Source organism: Vidua chalybeata, chromosome Z, assembly GCF_026979565.1.
Source record: "Vidua chalybeata isolate OUT-0048 chromosome Z, bVidCha1 merged haplotype, whole genome shotgun sequence".
NCBI classification, from domain to species: domain Eukaryota; kingdom Metazoa; phylum Chordata; class Aves; order Passeriformes; family Viduidae; genus Vidua; species Vidua chalybeata.
Window position 1 is genome coordinate 16,847,833 of NC_071570.1, and position 20,219 is coordinate 16,868,051.

Below are 20,219 nucleotides of genomic sequence, written 5' to 3' on the forward strand. Positions count from 1 at the left end.
CAGTACTGAGTACCACCCAATCCTCAAAGCTCAACCTGTCACCCTTTGAGTGTTGTCAAGGTCTGGGAGTATCTCACTGAACTCAAAGTTAATTTTCAACAGGTACATACACCTTTGCATACAGTTCTTTGGGTCTGTGTGCATGTATGTGTCAATGGATTTAAACACCCAATGGCAAGTATAGTATGAATATTTCCATCTCAGATCTGTAAGAAGTTACTGCGGTGCTTACAGTAAATCTTATTAAATCACTTTGTAAATGTTGTATCAGTCAACGACTGAGTGCTGCTAAATCCTTTAGACAAACCTGGGGCTTAGTTTGGACTTGGCCCCTTGGTCTAAGGCTGAGTTTGGATTCAGTTGCATCCAGGCTCCATCAGGAATTTAGGAAGCAAGTGGGTTCTCTCTGAAACCCTTGACTCTACAGAAGGGTCGCACCTAGCTCTTTATACCCTTGTCCCTTTGCATTCCCAGACTTTGTTAAAATCATTCCACTTTGAGTCTAATCTGATTTTCCTTTTGTTCTTCATCAGTGTTAGAGTGAATGTTGCTACTGAACTTTGTTGTGCTTTTGCAAATTCATACAAAACCTGCTTTTGCTGCTAGCTTTGCCACTGATTCTTTAAGTGACCTAAACCACTAATTTGTTACACCATGTTTCCCCTGTTCTGAAAAATACACATCTGAAACTACTTTTCTAACAACAATCCTAACATTTTAGTGCACCAAATGGTGGAAACAAGTAAGTGACATTTAGAGTTTACTCTTGCATTCTTAAAAAACCAGCAGTAGGTATTGCTGAAAATGACAGTTCCACACTTATAACAAAAATATCAGTTATAATAATAAAAATACCTCTACATAAATATAAATAAATATTACATCATAACTATTATAATATTGCCAAAATAGAAAAATTATTTAAGAGAGACCACTGGCTGTGCTCAAGATAGAATTAGGAAGTAGTTTCTAATGAATGATATGTGCTGTTGATAAAAGTAAAAGTTAAGATTTTCTATAAGATAAAGTAAAGACTATTTGAAAAAAATATCATAGAAAACTAAGGCAGGAAGTCCTTAGTTTTTCTTTTTTACTCTTCTCATTTATGAATTTTCTGTATCTTAGGTACACCTATGAGGCCATCATAGTTTCCTTCTCCATAATAATATAACCTTACATACCCTGAACCATCTTATCTGAAAGAATCTATTTTCAGTTAGAAAGAAACAATACCTGAAAACTGTTAGGTCAGTTAAAATTTTGCTCTTATCTGTCAAAGACATTAGGCTGAATACAGCCAGTCTTTTTTTTTTTTTTTTTTTGACGAAAGAGTTGCTGCATTATTGTGATAGAAAAGTCATTATCTAAGATATTCAGTAGCACTGGACCCTGGGAACTACCACCCCATCAGCCTCTCCTCTGTACCTGGGAAGATCCTGGAACAGATCCTCCTAGAAGCTGTGCTAAGGCACAGGGAGAACAGGGAGGTGACTTAAGACACTAGCACAGCTTCACCAAAAGCAAGTCCTGCCGGACCAACCCAGTGACCTTCTGTGATGGAGTGACTACATCAGTGGGCAAAGGAAGGGCTACAGATCTCCAGACCTGTGTAAAGCATTTGACACACACCCCCACAACATCTTCTCTCTAAATTGGAGACAGATGGATTTGACAGGGGGACTGCTAGAGGGGATAAGAAATTGGTTAGTCCCATCCAGAGGATAGTGATGAATGATTTAGAGCCCTGATGGATATCACTGACAAGTGGCATCCCTCAGGGGTCTATACTGGGGTCTGGGTTATTTAATATCTTCATCAGTAACACAGACAAAGTGATCGAATGCACCCTCAGCAAGTTTGAAGATGACATGGAGCTGAGTGATGCTGTTGACACGCCTGTGGAATGGGATACCATCCAGAGGGACTTGGACAAACTCAGGAACTGGGGCCATGGAAATCTCATGAGATTTAACAAGACCAAGTGCAAGGTGCTGCACCCTGAGGTGGGGAAACCTCCAGTGTCAAGACAGGCTGGGGGATGAACAGATCTCTGCCAAGGACTTGGGGGTGCTGGTGGATGAGAGGCTGAACATGACCATGAGTAAAGGATAAAAAACAGATTAAATTCTAAGAATTTACATTTTAAAAGTCTAAAAAAAAAAAAATCACACTTCATGTGATATGAGGGAATCATTACATTTATATACTAATTAGAAGTTCTTATTTTATCTATTTCACCTGCTGCAAGCTGTGGGTGCAGTTTCTTTAAGGTGCTGAGAAGACTTTTACATGGCTTTTTAGGAAACTGCTTCCAGTTGGTGCTCTTCTTATCATCTGATCTAAAACAGAGGAGACACAAAAAAGGACATATAAAATAGAAACAATATAAAAAAGAATAATGCCAACAGCCTTAAGTCACTTCATTTACAGAAGACAGTACCTTCAAATTATTTTGAAATCCTGTCACTGTACCTGTTTGTTAAAAATAAAAAAAATGGGACTGACATAACTCAGAATTTCATTTATTCAGATGCACAACAGTATTAAGTGAGTAATGAGTAGCGTTTCCTCCAGTCTGCAGGGAGATCTGCCTTCAGATTTAATTTAGACTTTATAGACTATTTCTCTTTCAGATTTTTTATCAGCCTTGCCAATATGATTTAAACACACACTTCTGTATGTGATTATTATACAAAGTCTATTCTAGCATAAACCTGCCATACCACTGCTCCTACAAATAAAAGCAGTTCTGAGTACAACATGTTAGTCAAAGAGGCCAGATCAGTCTGGGAACTTGATGGTCATACGGTATTTTGCTATATGTCTATGGCAACCCAGTCGCATCTTCACAGTCTAACAGGTACTAGAAAGACTGGGAATTCAGTTCACAGTTGGAAAATGATGTGGTTGATTAAGCAGTGGGGTAAATTGCCTAAAAGGATGCTCATCTTCTTTAAGGACAACAACAGATACAATAGACCCTCTTTAGCAGATGGATATAAATAAAGAGAAGGGAATAAATCCCAAGAACTCCTATGCCTCTTTCTGGAAGGCAGAAGATGGGAGAGAATTGTTCTTACAGAGACTATAACAAACCTCTTTGCCATGAAATCTAACCAGTTATTGCCACCCAAGCTGATACTGGCACTAGTTGTTTTTGCACTTTGCACCTGTGAAATACTTGTTCCATTATTATTTGCTTTATTGGCATGAACACAGAAATATCTTAGGAAGGAAGCCAAAGTTCATGGAGTTAAAGAAAAATTCTATGCTTATGGATGCCTTTGCCCATTCTTCCCCCACAATAATGGCATGCCTATAAACAATATAAGTAGTACCATTCCAAAAGTGACAGGAAAAAAGTCCTGCTTCGAAAATAAAACAAACTCTCAAATCTTTGCCCTAAAAAGGCTAGCTAACATTGAAAGCTCATTAAGTATCACAGAGAGAGTTAAAAAAAAATAAAAGTAATAAGGAAGATGCTGAATGAAAAAAAGGTATTTTTATTTATTTTTTATTTTATTTTAGGTATTTTATTTATTATTTATTTTGAATAAAAGGTATTTAGCATTTTTTGGTATAGCTTAAGAAAGCAGCATACTTGCTCTAGAAATGGATTTTCCCATTAAGCAGTCTTTCCAAGTCAGCAACAATGCTGTTAAATGCTTTTACACCTAAACAAGCAAACAAACAAATCCGGTACTATTGTATTGCCATAGAACTAAAAAGGGGCAGAAACTGACGTGGATGAAATTAAATGAAAAAAATCTTTATTCACTAATAACACAGCATTTTCATAATTCGATATTATCTTCAACACAAAGTGCTTGATGGAGATTTCGGTTTACCCACACACCTCCAAAACTGAAAGATATACTCATTGCCAGGTTAAAAATGCTTTATAACACAGATACCAATACCTCCCATTTACCAAAGTCAAAAGTTACAGATGCTGAACTCCTCTGGAAGTCAAACATGTTGCATAGATAGGATAAATGCAAAATGGGCAGCAAAACCAGATGAGCTTAATTCAATATTGAAAGAGAAATGTGCTTTTAAGAGAGTAAAAGAAAGGGTAGGAAAGTTAACTGCCTGATAAGAGGTCAGTCACTATGAGATTTTTAGTTCAACAACCAATCCAAATAATCTTGGTACTTGGGATTTCTAACAGTCCTAAAGCATCTTGACATCCTTATCACCCTGCAAAATCTCCTGCATTTATCTCTATTTTTCTGCAACACAATCCTCAACTTCCATTCTACTTATGAACAAAAATACTGAGGTATTTTTCCCTGCAAGTATCTTCAAATAATTAAGTTATCTGTCATGACTTTCTCAATTCATTCTTCTTTCACAACACCTACAATTATACTCTTGGTGGCATAATACTTTGTTATAAACTGATAAAAATTATTTTTAAAGTGTTTTTTATGAAGAATTAGGGGAAGAAGAAAAAAAAACCAAGACAGAAAAACAAACAAAATTTGTTTCATTGTTTTCCATTTCCTCTGATGCTACTAGCATGTCAGTAAAGGAAACATTGGCATCAGTAGAGGAAGGGTGCTTCTGAGACAGTAAAAATCAACTAAGCATATCATTGATCCACAGGTCAAATTACTAACTCTAACTCAAGTGAGTAAAAAAAAGAGTGAAGAGTTAAAAGATGACATGATAAGTAAAACTAAATTTTCTCAGAAAAAAGGTATGCATTTGATTTAGTGATGATCACCCTCATCTTGAACTAGCTTAGATCCATCTTTCTATTTATATTCTAGTTGAAAAGGGAGAAGTGGTTACTAAATACTGAAAAAACTAATTTTTCATTTCTGTTGTTTGTGCTCACATTATAAAAACAGAATGAACAGATGAACAGATCTGAATAGTTAACAGTGATGAGGGAAGTAACATTTGCTGACTATTGTTTATTGCTTGCTATATTTCTGATTTCTGCCCCATTCTCTACTGTTTTTCCATTTCTATCAAGACCATTACTTCACTCCTCATTACAGGGCTTTTAGCATTTTTGCTATTGAGAAATATTTTTTAATTTCCAAGAGATGCCCTTGCAGAATATGCCAGGATAAAATCTATTTATATTCTAGTTGAAAATGGAAAAGTAGTTACTAAATACTGAAAAAACTTATTTTTCATTTCTATTATTTGTGCTCACTTTATAGAAACCCAGAAGAATTATTGAATTAACCTCTCCTCAAGAAGGTGCAAAGAAACTGTTCAAGGAATACTTCAATTTAAGAAAAGTACTATATTGCAATACAATAATTAAGTTAAAATATTTTAGAATAAATATAGTGAAGGCACCAAATTTTGCTTGATTGGTCTCACAAAAAAAAATGGTCCTTGTAACTTCAGAAAAATTTCTTTATTAACACTAACATAAAGTAGCCCAAGTGCAAGACCGTGTGAAGAGTTATTATGAAAGATCCTGAAGCATTCATGTTCGTGTAGGTTGCTTTAAGATGATCAAGTCCAACCACTTACACAACACTGTCATGACCACCACAAAATCGTGTCCACCACTAAAACAAGCACTGCATCTACACGTCTTTTAAATACCCTCTAGGGCTGGTGATTCAACCACTTTTCTGAGCAGTCAATTCCAATGCCTAACCACAAGTGAAGAAGATTTTCCTGCTATCTAATCTAAAGCTCCTCTGGTGCAACTTGAGGCCATGTCCTTTCATCTTGCTGCTTGTTACCTGTGAGAAGAGACCGACCTCCACCTGGCTACAGCCTCCTTTCAGGCAGTTGTAGGGAGTGCTAAGGTCTTCCTCAGGGTTGTTTTCTACACACTACACAACCCCAGCTCCCTCAGCTGCTCCTCACAACACTTGTGTGTCCCTTCACCACCTTCTCTGCACATGCTCCAGCACCTCAATGTCTTTCTTGCCCAGAACTGAACACAGAATTTGAGACATGGCCTCACCAGCGCCCAGTACAGGGGGACAATCCTTTCCCTAGTCACTTACCATTGTTACTACATTTATAGCAAGATCTGCATGACATTTTTATAGGAAGTGTTGATTCTTGACTTACTAAGTTTTAATTTCCTTTAAAGCTTTAGAAATGAGGAAAAAAAAGGGGCAGTAAGAAACAAACCATGTTGGATCAAACAGTGTTTTAACAATTTTGTCTTCTGAGCACTTCAGCAATCTCTTCATCTACAGAAAAATGTAAAATCTCCATAGAACTTACATGTAGACCATGTTTGTGTCTAAGTCAATGCACACAATATCCTGTGGTGGATCGTACAGATCAAAGTATCGTGAATCAACTCCAACAATAAATGGAAGAGGTGCACTGAGTACGGTGGCCAGAGACAAAGGACAGAGGGGGATATATGGACATTGCCACTGAAATGGAAATATCATCTGAAGGAAAAATTAAATGAAATAAATGCATTAAAACAAGACAACAGATACTGTACAAGAAAAAACAAGAAGTTACATGCAACACATTGAAATGAAATTACTAAAAGCTTTGTAACACTATCAGAAAAAAGTCCCAAGTTTGTCACTTAATACAGTATAACTCTCAGTTAGCTATGCAAAAATAATGATCTTTCTAAGCATTACTAGATAGGGCAATTGGACTAAATACTGTTGCTGGGGAAAATGACCATTTAGTACATCAGTCATTTTAACTTAAAGCCTTGTTACAACTGTGATGCTTAAATCAGTTTCTCTCACTGTTGTACAGAACACTTTGTACTTACAGCTACTACAGCTTCAGCAACTCCTGTCAACACAGCAGGTCTAAGGGAATGGAGGAGGATCTTGCCTTCTAATAATACAAAAAGTAACAGAGTGGCACAGTTTTCTGGTCCAAGATTCATGAGCAGAGTGCTAAAATTTGCTCCACTAAGGAGTGGATGTGAAAGGAGAAGAAAAGAAAAATGTTATAGGGTTTAAAAAAAATTCACTACCATCAAACTTCTGACAACTGTCAATGTTTGGGATCAACTACCTGAATGGTGCTAATATACATCAAATACCTACCTATCTAACTAATAGCTATCATGTCATTTTAAGGCTTGTACCACCCCAAAGAAACCTAAATTTGAATTTTAATGCTAAAGAAACATACAATAAACCATGCTACTGCTAAAATTATTTTGTTTACAGCACTCTCTCTCAGAGATGCACTGGTATCTTGTCTTCATAACAGTAAAGCAAACCTAATTGCTAATTCAAACAAAAATAACACCAGCAGTTTCATATGATGAGTTACCTCACACAAGAATCATGAACTAGAGTATCCATCTGATCCTAGAATCACAGCATCAAATTCCTGTGTGAGTCAAAATTAATCCATCATTCTGATGGCAACATGCCATCCATCAGTTTCTGCAGTTTAGCCTTTCAATTTGCTGGGACTCCATGCATTTAGGAATTGTAATGACATCTAGGAGTACAAGGGTGCAAATTCTGTCCTTGAAAAAGTTCTTACGTGTTGTTTTGCAATTTAGTGCCTGGCTGCAATTTTTCACCCAAATCCTTGTGTAACAAATGTGATTAAAGATGGGATTCTGCATAAAGAATATTATATGATAATGTTTTGGGTGGAGAGAATAAAAAAGGAGAAGATTTTGGTGTTTAACTTGAAAACACAGATGAATAGAAATGTTGAAATAAAACCACAAGTCACAATCATAGGGAGGTCTAACCCAGAAGATGCTGGAAGTATCCAGAGAGACTGCAACAACCTTCAAGCAGAAATACTAATTTGGAGGTATACCTTTGAATTCGCTAAATGTTTGTGCACTTGTGTATTCATGGATTTCACCTAACTGCTTGATGTTATTGTCTCTCTTGGATCCAAAAAGGGCAAAAAAGCAAGATAGCAGTCTCTATGCCATTAAATTTTGCTTACTACACTGGTTCTAAAAGTACAAGATCTTTAAATATGGGTCTTTTTTTTCTCCTCACAAATGCCTTATAATTGCTTTAGAGTTCCTGCAATACTCTGGCAATTCATCTTTATTTCAGGATAATTAGTTATATTATACTTCCACAAGGGGCATGTATGTCAAGACAAGACTGTGTAACATTATAAATGCAAATTGAGCTTCCTGTTTATAATACCTCATGATATTGCACTAATATTTGACGTTCTTCTATGACTGACTCCTGCTTGCCTCTGATTTTTTCAAGTAGCATATATCTAAAGCATTAATAATGATACCTTAATGGCAATGGTGTAGAAACCGGCTGTGACAATATTAATGCATCATGGGCAGAAAGCTGAAACACATAAAGTAATATGTGATTGACAAGAACAACCTCAAAGTTAATACAGTATAACATTCCAATATAAATATATATCCATAGTCTCATAAATTGCCTGGCATACAGACACAGTGACTTTGGGACTCGGGTTCACTAAGTGAACAGAGCTCGTATTAGTCACTGAAATAATTCTGAGAATTACAGGAAATAGTCCGTGACTCAGCCTTCAGCATGTAACTGCTGCTAGGTGATTAAACAGAGAAGCACAAGAGACAGTGCCCTAGGGAACTAACCTCTGCCCCACAGCAGTGAGTGGACAAGTGAGGGGAAGACAGAAAACAACCCCTATCACTGAGGTAATGCAAATGGTGCCTATAAAATGAAAGCATAATACATGCCAGATATTTCAAAAGTGAAAGTAGGACATTTCTGCCATCCACACTACCTGAAGTATGAAATAGTTTGTTTCCTTTGCTAAGTTGTCCCAGGACTGTATCAATGAGAGAGAAGGCCAGCCCATCCACCTCTTCCCCTCCCCCTTCCAGGAGGTGTGTATTCAAACCCAAGTAAAAAAAAATAAAGGAAGACACCAAAGGGCAAGAGAGGGTTTGCTGTTGCTGTAGCTTAAAATGGATGAAAAATTTTGCTTACCTGCACAAGAATCCTTGGCCTTTGTGGTGAAGGGAAAGGTATATTGTGCATAAAATGGGATATGTGCCTGCAAAGAAGACAAGGTATTAGAAAAACAGAACTAGGGCGTAATGAAGGGCTGAAAGGAATGTTAAGCACATTTTAGAATTAATATGGTAGCATTTTTTAGAAAGACTGTTAAGACTTCTTTACTGTTTTGGTAAGTCTAAGAGCCTATTTATGCAAGCCAAAATGAAGAAGCTTCATTCACTCAATTGCATGCCTGCAAATTTATACTGGCAACTTCAGATATAGAAGCAAAAGATAAGAACATACAGGCAAGCCACTTCAAATCCCAGGCAGGCAGCGTAACTCTGTTCTCCAGTTTCTAAAGAGATTCTGCTAAGAGAAAGTATTTTGCCAGATTTCTTAACAGTTTTGAAGGTAACATCATTTCCCAGCAAACTTTCAGGACTATGACAAGGATCCTCTGCAGAGTTTGCATGCATATTCATAGACATGAATTAGCTGCAGTGCTTGGAAACTGGGCACAGATAATCACTGCTAATGTACAGCATTCCTGAGCTTATATTTATTAAGCTAAAACACAGGAATGGAAATGTAGCATGTATCACAGCACAGCCTGTTCTGTGCTTGATGAAGCTAAAAGAAAGGTAAACTGGCTTGACATATTCTAAAAATGACCCAGACTAAAATTCAGTTAACTTTGCTGGCACTGCAAGAGCCAGTACTATTAAACAGAAGCAGCAATAATTTCTACCAGTATAACATAAGCTGAACAGCACAAAGAAGATAGTGGATCAACTAAAACAACTAAGCAACCGTGACATGCACAAATCACATGATTTCTTGAGATTATAACTACATTCCCACTGCAACATGAAAAATGTTTTACATACTTTTCAATGGGAAGAGGATGAGGTCCAGAGACAGAGAGTTTGTAGATGAACATCAGAAATTTTCGAAATGCTTCAAAGAAAGGCCAGTGTGAGAGAAGACAGATGCATTTGTTTGAATTGATGGACTTGGAAGTAATCACTTTTCTCTCTACAGTTGTCAGAAGACCCAGCTGCGATTGCTGTTTTTCTGTTAGCAGCTCCCGGGGATAAGGCTCATAAAACTGGATAGCAGCACCGTAAACCTACAAGATGAAGAAAATCAGCTAAGCAGGCCCAGTATTTAACAAGAATATGGGCTACAACTTTTGATGCATCTTTAAGTCTTTGGAGTTTGCAAACACTACAGTGCTTTTGCTGGTACCTTATGAAATTATTTATGTAACATGCACAAAGCAACCCTATAAACAAAATGCCTTGAAGTGTCTTCCTCATTTTCATTGCACCTTCCTCAACAAAATATTCATATTCAATTCAAAGGGAAGGAACCAAGCCTTAATTCTGTGACAAAACCTTATCTATTAATCATCTGGGTCAAAAACATCCCCAAAATCTCAAACCCAAACCCTCATGAAATTTTTCTGTTCAGTAAATTCCCCTATCATTATCAAATTAAAAAAATAAAACTATTTTAGTTTTGACTTCCCTCGTTTTATCAAGTTAAAAAGATATTTTCTAATATTCCTTTCCTATTTGTCTGTGTTTCATAACTAAGTTATTCTGGCAAGCTTAGCAAAAATGAATAAGGAAAGAAAAACACTAGCAGCTACTGCATTCCTCCTCTCAAAAGAAGTATTAATATTTTGAAGCAACACAGTTTTTTTCTGTTTGGAAATGGAGAAGTATGTAAATTTTTCTGTTAGGGGAGTGAGACAGAGTGGAAGTTGAGCTGTTATCACCACAGAGCCAAATGGCTGTTTACTAGAGAGCTAATCACACATTGATACAGAGAGCCAATCACACATTACAATCACTTACTCCCTCATACAGTTCACACACACACCCACCAGTTGGCAAGCTGAAACAACAGCTGGGAGATCAACCCTAAGCAAAGGCTCCCTTGCTTCATCAGGAGTACCTCTACTACCTTCCCACCCATAACCTAAGTCATACCACACATTTTTGGTGCCTTTGTGTGCTGATGGCCTTATACTGATTCAGCAGACAAACCTGAATGTTAGAAGATAGAATTCAGATCCCTTCATGCAAATTAGAGTCTTCCACATCCTACCCCTCTTCTTCTCCCTGCCTTCTTGCTTTCTGGTAACTAGTTTTCAATTCATATGCAGAGATATGTACAGAGCCCTATTACAGAAAGTCACATGCCCTGTTATATAAAGTCATATGTAAGTGTCTTTTAAGGTAACCATGTGAAAATTGTAACCATTTGCTACATCACTAATATATGTATTAAGTTCTATTTAATATATAGACTACACTTCCATTCCCATTACATGAAAGAACAGGGAAATCCATGTACTGTGAGCTTTGGTTTTGTTAAGTGTATGGTTCAACCTACACAGGAGTAAACAGCACATACTCTTCCAGCTGCTTCCTGTTTTGGTTCAGTTTCATCTTACATGAAGGCTTAAGAAATATAATTTTATAAGTATTAGACAGTGTATTTCTCAAACACAGAACAAACAATCCCTATCTAGCTCCATAACAGCCATCTGAAATAGAAGCAAAAACACGGTGTGGAGCCATACCTTCTGTGCTGAAGAGCAGGTCAGTACAAATGTTGAGAACACTGGTAGTGGATATTTGGTTTGAGGGTCCCAGCACTCAATAGTAGCTCCCATAGGAAGGCAGAAGAGAGGCACAGAGTCTGACAGTGGAAATGACTCATAGTTCTCTTGAGGGTATCTGAAAAGTAAGCCTCAAAAACAGAAAAAAAAGAAAAGTAAGCATATTTGCTCTGTAAGCCCTAAATATTGCAAACAATATATCTTCCACAAAATATGGCAACATCTACACAACCATGGGTTTACTACTCCTGCTCATCTTGCTTGTTCTGTGGTACACAACTTTGTTATCTATTCTTTCAACTTCTATTTGGTAATTTACTCCTTTCAAAGGAATTTGGTGTGCTTACTGCTCAGCAGAAATGCTTCTGAAAGATTTTTTTGGGCTTCTTCAGAAACAAAAAATAATCTGTAGCAATGCAATAGAAAATTTTAAAAGCCAGACTTATCATTTGTTGTTCAGAATATTTTTCACTCTCTTGTAATAAGGAACAAGAAAATAGTTGCAGAATTGAAGGGAAGAAACACATTAAACTTTCAAATTAAACAGAAGATGTTTAGGCATAGAATGAAATACAAGTAAATCTGAACAGGATTTTAATTACTCCTTCTCCATTATCACCAATACAAAATATATGAAGTCTTTTCTTACATGTGTAATGTTTGCAAAGACAAAAGTTTGCTAAAGCTCCTCAGTTAGCAAGCCTGTCATGATAAGAACTAAAGAAAAATGCTATTCCCATTTTTGTCCCTGGGAAAAAATAAGGTGAGCAAAGAAGGCATTAGAGAAGCTGATTTCAACTGGCATCCTCCAGGACCAATATTCTGACAGGCTACACTTAAATTTTTAAAATTATTTCATTTTAAGAAGGCATTTGAATCCTTTTGTTAATGTGTTAAGACAGCTTCTAAAATTACTTACCAGCTTTATATGCTAAAGAGTTAGAAGCTGGCACAGACTTCTTGTAACAAAGGTATACACTGGAACCCCACTGAAAAACACAAGTTTCATCTCAGAACCAGCAAAAATGACAACAAGCAACAGAAATCAAGCATTTGAATATACTCCCTTTACAAACAAATCAGGTGTTTTAACAAAAAATATTACAGAATAAAATGACCAGCTGGCTGCTGAGTGCATGTAAATGACAAAAATGAGAATTCACCCCTCTCTCATTTTTTAGAGATCACAGGATTTACATAAAATAACCACACCACACACAGCCACACTACTCTCTGACCTATTTCAACCAAAGAAAAGGCAAAAATGAGCAGATTAATTTCCACCTTTATATTTCCTTCCTTTTAAAAGTAGACTCTTATGGGGACCTCATTACTAATGAGGTCAAGTTCTAATCATCATAACTCATAATTTGAAGCTTTTATTGTACTTCTATAATCACATTATTGACATAGTGTTTTTGCAGTTTGGCTACATATACTCTATCATTCAAAAAAACTCACTTATTCCACTGCAAGTAAACTAAAGGCAAAACAGACTAAATAAAAGAGAACTAATTAAAGCAAAGCACACTGAGAAACTCTAAGCAGCAATTATCATCCTTACAATGCCTTAGTAACACAGGCATTATGAATAACTAAGAAAGAAACACTTCTGCTTCATCCCAAGTGTCAGCATCCCCAAAAGGTGCGGGAGAGATAATTAAAAAAATAAACTAAAACTTCATTGCACTACTCCTAAATAGTACCTAGACATGAATATGCAAACTGAAGTAACAAGTAGTCAGTATGAAACAGTAACTTTCAACACAAAAGGAAATCAAAGCAACAAAACCTACAAAACTGACATCTCACATATGGTATAAAGAATGAAATAATTCTGATGTAGTGATAGAATACAATTACAATTGTGCTAAGAATAGTTTAAGAAGCTCCTCCTTCAAATATATGTTCTGGGCTAAAAAAGAAAAAAGAAAGGAAAAGAAACTCAAGCTTACAGATACTCACCATACCACAATTTAAATTCTTATCTACTTTACAGAATGTGTGAGGAGGGGTTTCCCCTTTGCTGGTAACAATAACGCAGATATCTGTCACTGCCAGTGAATTCTGGGGTCGCACTGGAGGGGCCCTTCGGTAGGTGATGAAGATGCGTTGTGAAGAAGCCGAGCTGTTGTTAACATTAGCGCAACGACCATACGGAGTAGCTTGAATCACCTCACAGCCCGAAATTATGCGATCCTTGCCCTCGTAGAGAACTCTGCGCATAGGAAAGAAACAATATCATATGCATTCAAATAGATACAAAGTTACTCAAGTGAATTTGGAGGAATTGTCCATCCATTAGCAACTTATGTCATCATTGCAACATTTTAACATGAATCTCATATACTCTCTTTCATCATGCAGCGCCTGAGTTTGAAGAAACTGCTCAGAAATATTTAAAACTATACTGAACTGTCTGTGGGAACAAACCAGAGTTACAGAAAAATAAAAATCAAGGTTCATTGTAAAGGATTTAGTTATAAAACTAGTTGGAATGCTGCACTACCAATGAAAAATAAATACAAATTCCACTTTAAATTTCTTGCACACATGACAGTGGATAAGTGGATAATTACTGCTAAGTCTTTTAGAACTTTTTTTCTGGTTTTTTTTGTTAAGTATTTTCTGGTTTCAGAGGGTTTTTTGTTTGTTTATTTGCTTTTTTAAAAATAAGTATTTTTGGAAAAGCACAACAGATGACAGAAGTCTGCTTCCCAGATGAATTTTTCCAGAAAAAAACAATCCAAGCCTAGTAATAAGTGACATTCACAGTTTGAATAACAATGCTTAAGACAATTAAGAGGCAGGAAGACAAACTAGTACTTTGTTCCACAGTAAAGGAAGAAATAGTAAGTACAATTGACTGTACACCTAGAAAGCAGTATATATCTTATATATCTTGTATATCTTATACATGGCTGTACAGCAACATTCATGTGGTGCATGACTTTTTTTCTTTTTGCAAGATCACTACCTTAGATGATCATATTTTTAGCAAAAAATGAAAGATTCTTAACAGCTTCACAGCAGCTAAATAAGCTATAATGTTTATAAAGCTATTAGAAAGTCACTGTGCGAAAAAATGTGGAAGTCAAAACATACACGTGAACATTTCTAATGCACAGATGCTATTACAGGGCAAGCTTTATCTCCCATTCCACACCCAAATAAGCAATGGCTCCATTTGCTTGGTTCTCTGCAGTACGTACAGAGTAGTTGTCACCTTCAAATCAGTTTTTATCATAACAAGACTTAGGATAAAGGTAACACATTAAACCTTTGTGATACTCAGCTTCTCACTCGTAGCCCCTCAGAACATTAAAAAAAGAAATAACCAGGCAATACATATTTACTGTCCCCAGATACCTTTGCTTAAATGTTTGACAGACTAATACTAAGTACGTATTTGACAACTTCATAAAGTTATGTGTCTAAGCTAAGAGTCTTTTTTCATATACAACTATCCTCAGAACTTAAAAAAAATATTAAATTTCCAAAATAACTTAAAGACTAGTTCCATCATTAAATTGGAATATGCAAATATTACTGTTTATTATGATTTAACAGAAAAAACACATCTTGTTATAGTATTGATGATAGACATAAATTACAGTCATAGAATACTTTAAAAAAGCAAAGAAATCACATGAGTTCGGACTATATTGATGTAGCTACCAGGGTGCCAATTTCTTCAACTAGTTCATGGAGGACAACAATATTCAACAATGGTTTCAGTTGTAAAGACTCTGACCATCAGACTTCGTACATTTTAAACAATGTGTACTCTCAGATCTAGCCCACAACCAGCAATTCCAAAGTGCAACATTAGTGTTAATATACTACCTACTGGTTCAAGATATTTATAGAAAAAGAATGTGTACTTGAACTACTTCTAAACAAAGGAACATTCTGGAAGAACACTTATTTTGCTCTTTTTATTGGGTTACCTCCTCCATAAAGTTAAAGAACCTCAAACAAAACAGAACCCAAACAATTACATTGGCAGCAGCTCTCAGGCCATATCCATTGTGCATAAGGAGTTTACATGAATTCTTCACATCACTGTCTTACATCAATCAGAAGAAAATACTAACAGAGCAGTCTACAATAAAAGTTTCCGTTCAGTTTTATTTCAGTTTCATGTTTTTTAAATAAAATAAAAATTATAAATTTATTCCAGAAACCTTTGTCAGCTGTCAGCTTATGAGAAGGAGCACAGCATTAATAAGAATGTTCCAGCAGTCAACAAGTTTACAAGTATACTATGAAAAATACTTTAAGTGTTCAAGACTTTACCAGTGGGGTCACCTCTCACCAAAAGAAAAAAGAAAATGAAAGCAACATGCACCTCTACATGTACACTAGAGAAGTATTATTAAAACCACACCATTTCCTAACCTCGTGCACAGTTCTCAACTTACAGTATGATGCTGTATCTCAAGCAAACAGAAGAAAGCCACCACCCATGAATCACTCAAATTAAACAATGGTTTTAATGATTCAGAGAAAAAATTCAGAAGTGATGCATGAAATAGTGCACATGATACCCTGTGTATACAATGTCCTCCCTGACAGGGTAAGTTTACTTCTACTTGTTTCAACTTCCAAGTGGTCTGCCTTTGATTAAGTATTACTGATCACGGTTAATCTTGTTTCCTGCCTTTTTGTAGTTTGGTCTCAATCCTAAATACAAATTATTTGCAACATTATTCTATCAATTTCAATACAGTTTCACTTCAAGCAAAATATAAACCAGTTTCCTCTAGATGTTGGGTCCTTTGCAAGAAGGACCAAAAGAATCTTATCCTCTCATTGTTAGACTGCTTGACATTGTATGTGGAGATTCTCTTACGCCCAGTTTTACTGATTTAAAAGTGTACTTCAGTGTATCAGGCAATAGAGTTTAGAAAGAAGAGATACAACCTTGTGGCTGTTGAGCTAAAAACCATAAACCATAAAAAACATTGCTTCTGGAAAACCATTTCAAAATGGTTAGACTTTTGTGAATCGCATTTGTCTAAGACTGCTGTCCAGTTTGACTCCTTCTCTAGGTCCAAATACAATCCTGTCTCTCACAGTTTTTAGGCAAAACATGCCTTTATAACTCCTCTTCCTCTCTTATTTTTCAAGTATTGAAAAATAAAGGAATTTATATAAATATTGTAAGGTCAGAAAAGTGGTGGATCAAGAAAAGGGAAAAGACTGATAGACTTTTATTGTTTAAAAGACTTTATTTCTACTGCCATCTCTAGTATTATTTGTCTGAACAAATAAGTTACTAGTTTCATCATTATTACTCTACACTGTTCTAAACACCCAATACAGTTGTCACAGTGGTGGAATTAAGGAACAATTGAAGATGCTGGCTGCTAAGAACATCCTCCAGGTTTCTATTACCCTTCTTGAAATTTGGGTTCATTTTCTTTTTTGAAATACATCTCTAATGAAGAGGATCATCATCATCAATTTGTTCAATTGAAATGCCTGCAGACATTTTCTGAAATCAGGCATATAGAATCACACGGGTCCTTAGCACAGAAACCCTATGCATATGAAAGTCTCCCATACCACTTAAAAAAAAAAGTTAAAAATCAGAATTTCTTTACTTACATAATGCAAGTTACCTAACTTTAGCATTACTTGGTATTACAAGAACCTCTGCTTCAGACAAGAAGTCTGATATTCTTTCTTTTCTATGCTAATTGTTATGAATTGCAAAACCACTTGTACTTAAAAAAAAACATTTTTCTGTGTGGTTTTTCTTCCATGTAAGAAACATATGCTGGAGCACTAACAGAGTCCTAACTGAAGTGTAAAACAAAGAAGTGAGCTTTTGTTTGAAAGTCCCACTCCACCTAAACAAAAACAGATCTCAAATCTCAGTTCTTGTCTGTTTCTGGAACATCAGCAAAAAAACTAGTGAAGAAAACAACAGAATGACAGTAACTGAATTATTTCACAGACATACAAGCTAAATTTTACAGCCACATTTAGGAAGAAGACCTTAGAGATCTTTTATCCTAGGAATGAACCTTTATTTTTCCAACTAATTAATCTGATTAATTCTGGGAAACGTAACATCCAAAGGGATGGCACATGGCCTAACTGTGTGCAAGGAAGTAACTGCAGCAGGAATTCGCTCTAGCAACTTACAGACACTTTGATTCAACAAGCAGTGGGCAAATAGAAAGGAATGAGGATGGAGGGCACAGAAATACCAAACACAAGGACAGTGCCAGCCCTTTTCACCAAACAGCATTTGTTTAACTACTTTTCCTAAAAATAACAGTGAAAGAAATAGACAGATAGACAAAAACATTCATCACAAATCACTTGAATGCTCCAACTATGACATAACTCAATTTTATACATACATTAACATAATAGTACACATTTCACCCTTTCAAGGGATGTACTCTTTCTGTACATACTGAGTTCACTCAGCATGTCAGACTGGCTCAAAGGTAAAATATTACTTCACACTGGTTCTTTAATAAAATAATAGAAAACAGCATAAATTAGCCTTCAGACTGTACGTGCATATCTTGCCTGAACTCTGCTTTTATCTGAACACAATGGAATTCACAGATAAAAAACCAAAGAAAAAAAGATTGCTCTACACATCTCTTGCACATAGATGCAAAGCAGGAGGAACAGCAGGGGGAGAATATGCACCGTTGCTCAGAGAGAAAAGACTGCCATGATGTGTTAGGTGTGACACCCTAACTAGATCTGTCTACAGCATAATACAGAATAAATACTATTTTCCAAATGCCATCATCTTAGCCAACTACTTGCCTACTCTGTTTACAAAATCTCCCCAAGCATTCAAGCTCCTAAGGTCGTGGGAGACACCAAATACACATATGCTAGCCAAGCTGCTTCTTTAAAGGCACATGCTGAAGACTGATTTTTCATTACTTCCTTTTAGGAAACACTCCCTGTAGAAATTCTTCCTTCTGTAAGAACTTAATGAAATTTAAAAAAATCAGTCAAAATGTAACTTCACACTGTAGTGTCTCTTCTCACAGTGCCAGTCATACACATGGAAAAAGATTATATTAAAAATCACCTATTGGAATGCAGGTTAGATCATCAAGATGAACACAAGTTAGAATGCATCAGCTTAATTATAAAACTTGAACTACAATCCTTAGGAGTGAACTGTCTCGCCATGCAGCTGCTTTCATTATTCAGATTTCACTATCAGTCTCCTCCCTGGACACTGTTTATCAGTAAGCATGCAATTTGTAGGTCAAAACCAGGGTATGTAGGCTTCAAGCCAAAGCATTTAAGCTTATAAATGAAAATAACTAAAAGAATTATAGCATATATATAGATGCATGATTTTTACTCCCTACTATTTATTTACTAAATAGGGAGAAAAATACACATTCTTTATTTTGCCATAATTGTAATAGCACCCCACAACCAGGCTCTATTTTTTTTCTCATTATATCCCCAGTAGTTCTACAATGTCCTCATATATTTTTAAGTTGTCTCTTTCACCATAAGCATTAGAGTGAATTCCAAAGTGATAATTTTTGACTTCTGAAGTAATAATTTTCAGATTAAGCATGTTAATGTTTCTGGATTTGGACTACAGATTTTCTATAAATTAATTCTGTGTTTTTCAATCATCTTTCATAAAACTGCAGCAGAGAACTTAATTTCTCATATTTTATCAGCTTCACCTCTCTATCCTCCATCTTTAAAACAAAAGCATTATCATTAATTTTAAAAAGACAAATTCACTAGAAGACTGACGCTTTGTTCGACGTATTTGATACAGAAACATACAGTAAGCAATACAGATTCAAACAGGACCTTTTAAAGAAGTTTTCTCACATCTCTTTTCACTATCATCTATGAAGAGTAAGATTTTATCATTATTGAAGGAGGAACTGAACTGCAATAGAAATCTCACCCGATGTCAGTAAGAGGTGGCTTGTCCCGGCCTCTCTTGTAGCAAAGAAAAAGTTCAGGACTCTTTAGACTTCCATAGTTTAAGTTGGCTTGGAGGGCTGTAGGGGTGGCCTCAACACAGGTATATCCCTCTGGGACAGTTTCACCAGCAGATTTAATTATCACAGCAATGTCAGTAATTGGAGCCTTGGGACCAGTTGACTTCGTTTCATGTCGGCTGATTTCTTGGTCCAGGAGTGTTGCTGTATCTGTATCAGTGAGCCCTGCCACTACGAAATAGTCAGCCACTCGTGGACCTTTGTTTTCTATCATCGTTACGTCAATACTTCCTGGGTAAAAGAAAGAGAGAAATCAAACACTCTGCTTTCAAACTCAAATCCCTCTCTCAACAACTATGAGGATTTAGAACTTTTGAAAAAAAAATTTGAAAATAGAAAAATACAGAGTTATATACAGAGTTCATGAAAATTCTACAGAAACTGCAAAACAAACCTTGACTTTTGCTGCACAAAAAAAGATACTGAAAATTATTGTGGGTAATCAGATTTCAGTTCTAGCACCACAACAGTAATGTTTTAGCACAAGGAAGTTTAAGTGAGATATAGGATAACTCAAAAGCTCTTAAGACAGCAGCTACACAGAAAATTCTTGTGTTATCTATGAGACTGTCCAAGCTCTTCACAGGCTATACGTTGATGTAGGTATCCCAGCCTAAAAGCACTCATTTTTTCAGCCATTGCTTGTGAGCA

General features: G+C 36.0%; 1 protein-coding gene across 1 annotated transcript in view; it reads right to left on the reverse strand.

Annotated features, from left to right (window-relative positions):
* DENND4C (DENN domain containing 4C) overlaps positions 1 to 19,782 on the reverse strand; it is a 53,056-nt gene extending 33,274 nt beyond the window's left edge. The window contains exons 1-10 of the mRNA XM_053932921.1: positions 19,472 to 19,782; positions 13,507 to 13,759; positions 12,461 to 12,530; positions 11,503 to 11,672; positions 9,797 to 10,038; positions 8,898 to 8,964; positions 8,203 to 8,261; positions 6,734 to 6,878; positions 6,214 to 6,389; positions 2,239 to 2,339 (exon numbers count right to left, since the gene is read on the reverse strand). Of these exons, the coding sequence (XP_053788896.1) occupies positions 2,239 to 2,339; positions 6,214 to 6,389; positions 6,734 to 6,878; positions 8,203 to 8,261; positions 8,898 to 8,964; positions 9,797 to 10,038; positions 11,503 to 11,672; positions 12,461 to 12,530; positions 13,507 to 13,759; positions 19,472 to 19,782 (1,594 nt within the window). The remainder of the gene's footprint in view (positions 1 to 2,238; positions 2,340 to 6,213; positions 6,390 to 6,733; positions 6,879 to 8,202; positions 8,262 to 8,897; positions 8,965 to 9,796; positions 10,039 to 11,502; positions 11,673 to 12,460; positions 12,531 to 13,506; positions 13,760 to 19,471) is intronic.
* Positions 19,783 to 20,219: the final 437 nt, after the last annotated feature.